A 3986-nucleotide genomic window follows, 5' to 3' on the forward strand; every position below is an offset into this window, starting at 1 on the left:
GGATTTTCTCCCCCTCAGTTCTGCTGGACTTGGCAGGTCAAGATTGATGCTTGGTATTGTCTGGAGGGCTTAATTAAGAACAAATTAATTATTTTTATGGATTCTACCTTCAGTCACGTGGCCTTCTACAGTTATAGTTTCTCTTGACAATCACAGCAATGTTAAAATCTCAGAGGAAGAGAACCTAGAGGAACTTTGGCAAATGATAGAACAGAATGGCAATCATGTGGACATTTGAATCAGACAGTCTGGGATTTGAATCCAATCTCTGCAACTCACTAGATGTGAGGTCATGGGGATTTTGTAATTTTGGGGCCTCAGTTTCCTGATCTGTAAAAATTATTATAATACCACCTACTTTTCAGAGGTTTTGTAAGGATCAGATTAGATCATTGTGTAATAAGTTCAGAATGTAGTTCCTGGCACATGTTAAGTGCTCAATAGTTTCCATTTATAAAAGTAATGATTTGTTACATGAATAACATGTAATGTGTCACAGCTGCTATCAGCAGTTAGCTCTTTCAGGCACTGATACAGAGACTGTAACCTCAGTGACCCTGGTAGAACTGCTTCCTCCTACTCCGTGTCCCTCACCTCACCTGACCTTGCCTTCTTTGGAATCACTGACCATCAGTTTGAGTGTTCATGTTAGCACCTGCCTTCCAGACCTGATCCTGGACCAGCAGGAGCTGTTCAGTGACCTGAATGACAGCATGAGGGTTAAAGTCCGGGAAGCCCTTCTCAAAAAGCATCATCATCAGAATGAAAAGAAGAGAAATAACCTCATCCCCATTGTTCGCTCCTTTGCTGAGGTTGGCAAGAAGCAGTCTGATCCACATTCAATGGATAAACATGGTAAGATTATTAGGAGTAACTGCTTTCTCTTTAGATTAATAAGACATTTAGGCACTAGTTGGAGATGCTGAGTTACTAGAGGGTAGGAACAGCATTTCTCTAATATGCTTTCATGCTCACTTAGACACAGTCCTTTTTGAGGATCAGCAAGATGGGTGGCTGGGACTGGCGACCATCATCTCTTGTGGCACTAAGGATGCATGCCTCAGATACATTTCAGTGGACCTCAGGGGAAAGGTTTGTGCCCCAGAATGGCCTCAGAACTGATGTGACTTGGGGAGTGTAGGGAAAGGTCAAATTAGCCAAGATGGCCTGGTCAGGCTGTCTCACCCCATGCCCTCTTACTCTTGCCCCACGTTTTATAATAATGATTCTATATCAGCTGAGATCACTTATAGCAATGTAGTTGCACATTCTGAGATACTCACTTGCCTGCAGCCTACTTTTGTTCTGTAAGCGTATATAAGCTTCACTTGGCATGCCAGAGAGAGAGAGAGAGTTGGCTGTGCTGCTGGGGGGCTATGTATGGCTGCATTATGGTGGTGAGGCTGCGTTAAGGCTGTGTCTGCTGGGTCAACCACGAGAGGAGAGAATATAGCATGTCCACTGCTATGGCTGCTGTGCCATTCAGGAGAGAATAAATGTGTTTGCAGTTCCTATGACTCCTTGAGTTTTCTTCCAGTTTTCCTGCTCGCACCTTGCCTGCCCTGGGCTCAATGAAGAGTGTACACAGTGAGATACAGCAAGACATTTGGTGGAGTCAGCAGGATCAGCGAGACAGGGAGATATCCACACTGGGGAAAATTTGGCTGCAGAGAAGGTCAACTGGAGCTTTTTAGAAGTAAACAAATGTCTTAGATTAGGGAGGCAAAATGCAGTAGTGTAGACTCCTGAGTCAGATTTCCAGGCTTGAGATTCTGGCTTCACCTCTTGCAAAGATTTTGGACAACTTCCTAAACCTCTTTAGCCCACTTTGTAGAGTAAGGATAATGATAAGATCCACTCCATCAGTCTGTTGTGAGGCTTCAATAAGTTAATCCGTGTAAAGCCCTGAGCCAGGTGTGTGGTGGGTTGTAAACATCTGGTGAATTTCAGCTGCTGAATGCTTTCCGTTTCTGTGGCCAGGCTGGGGGTCTCCTTGTCCCCACATTTACCAAAACACAATGTATAGGAGATATGTCTGGGGATCCATGTATTTGAAAAGTTCTCCATAGGAATTTATGGTGTGCACTCCTGGTTGAGGATTACTGCCTTTAATAAAGGAAGAAAAGAACATTACAAATGGTTCAGGAAGAGGGCTCCAGGGTAGTAAGATCTCTGTGCCCCCTTTACTGCTAGCTGGTAGGTAAGGAGACAGGTATGTGTGGGTCTTCGCTTCCTAGTCACCTGAACCTCTTCTCTCTGTGGGCTTTGCAGGAGAGAGCCATGACCAGCCGACAATGGATGGGATACGTCAAAGAGGGAAAGGGCAAGACTCAAGAATTCTGTTTGATTTTTCTCCAAATAGGTCAAACTGTGTCTCCTCAGTCCATTCCAACCACAAGTCTTGAAGTAAAGAATGGAGTGAATTGTGAACACAGTCCAGTGGATTTAAGCAAGGTGAGCAGAGATGTGGAAGTTGGCTCACAGGCCTAACCATATCTCTTGTGGAGCCCAGAGTCCTGTTGCTGGAAGCTGGGTAAGCTTTGGCATTTCAATATCCTTTCTCCAGGACCAGAGCCCCTTCTGCAGAAAAGGAGGCCCATCTGCTCATGTCTTCCTCCTTCTCCATCCCAGAGAGGGCTGACTCATCAGTTCCCCCCCACCCCCCGACCCTATTCGACCTGCTGAAACCCACTAGCCACTGATAAACTGCCCTGATGCACACCTCCTGCTGTTTCAGAATGATTTTCTGATACCTGCTCTCTAGGAGCATCTTCTTACCTCCAAGGTTTTATTTTTCAATTATTCTTATTTATTTACCTCCAAGCGTTTTGTGAAAACAATATTTTTGCTACTATCTCACAACTACTTTGTGGTTAAACTCTTCTTGGTGACTGTGACTTTGGTGTCTGAGGCCTCTCCCACAGGATCCGGGTCCCCCTGCAGCTCTTGGCTCAATCCTTGATCTCCTGGCTGCCGGCCTTTCCTTGCTCTGGTCTCTCCCTGACACTGTCTTTCCAAAACACAGATAGTATTATGTCACTTCTCAGCTCATGAGGCTCCCCGAAACCTCAGACAAAGCATTCAGGTATTTTAAAATGGAAACAATTTGACCTGGAGTTTCAAAAAAATTTTCTTTGAGGTTGCATGGCGTAATGGAATTCAAATCAGCACCCTAAATTTAAATTCTCTCTCTTAGAAACTCTGTTGTCATGGGCAAGTCAACTTCATCTCTCTGGGTCTTGGTGACTTCATTTTTTTAAATAAAAAATGAGTCTGATTGGCCAATCTTATCCACCATACAGAGTTATTTTAAGGATTAAGTGAAGTAGTATGAGAAAAATATGTTAAATCATAAAATGATGCATGAATGTAATGTTGTGAGGAGGGTGATGGATATGTGAGGTGATGGCTCCCACACTGTCAGGGTGCTTTTAAATTTTCAGGTGGACCTTCATTTTATGAAGAAGATTCCCACTGGGGCAGAGGCCTCGAATGTCCTGGTTGGAGAGGTGGACTCTCTGGACCGCCCCATTGTCGCCTTTGTGAGGCTGTCTCCAGCTGTCCTTCTCTCAGGCCTGACAGAAGTGCCCATCCCAACAAGGTAAAGATGAGGACCACAAAGCACACTGCCTTCTGCCTGATGCACAGGTTTATATGAGCTCTAGTGGAAGAAACCCGGAGACAGCAATGGCGCCCCACTCCAGTACTCTTGCCTGGAAAATCCCATGGACGGAGGAGCCTGGTAGGCTGCAGTCCATGGGGTCGTTAAGAGTCGGACACGACTGAATAACTTCACTTTCACTTTTCACTTTCATGCATTAGAAAAGGAAATGGCAACCCACTCCAGTATTCTTGCCTGGAGAATCCCAGGGACGGGGGAGCCTGATGGGCTGCTGTCTATGGGGTCGCACAGAGTCGGACATGACTGAAGCGATTTAGCAGCAGCAGCAGCAGTGGAAGAAACCAGCTAATGCCAAAATATAGGA

The 3986-nt window shown here is 45.3% G+C and overlaps 1 protein-coding gene across 5 annotated transcripts in view; it reads left to right on the plus strand.

Annotated features, from left to right (window-relative positions):
- The window catches only part of SLC4A8 (solute carrier family 4, sodium bicarbonate cotransporter, member 8), a 107149-nt gene that overhangs the window by 58221 nt on the left and 44942 nt on the right, over positions 1–3986 (plus strand). For all 5 annotated transcript variants that reach the window (XM_010857853.1, XM_010857852.1, XM_010857854.1 and 2 more), the window contains exons 6-8: positions 667–855; positions 2363–2454; positions 3444–3601. In XM_010857853.1, coding sequence (XP_010856155.1) covers positions 667–855; positions 2363–2454; positions 3444–3601 — 439 coding nt within the window. The remainder of the gene's footprint in view (positions 1–666; positions 856–2362; positions 2455–3443; positions 3602–3986) is intronic.

Source organism: Bison bison, unplaced genomic scaffold, assembly GCF_000754665.1.
Source record: "Bison bison bison isolate TAMUID 2011002044 unplaced genomic scaffold, Bison_UMD1.0 scf7180017864383, whole genome shotgun sequence".
Classification (NCBI taxonomy): Eukaryota; Metazoa; Chordata; class Mammalia; order Artiodactyla; family Bovidae; genus Bison; species Bison bison.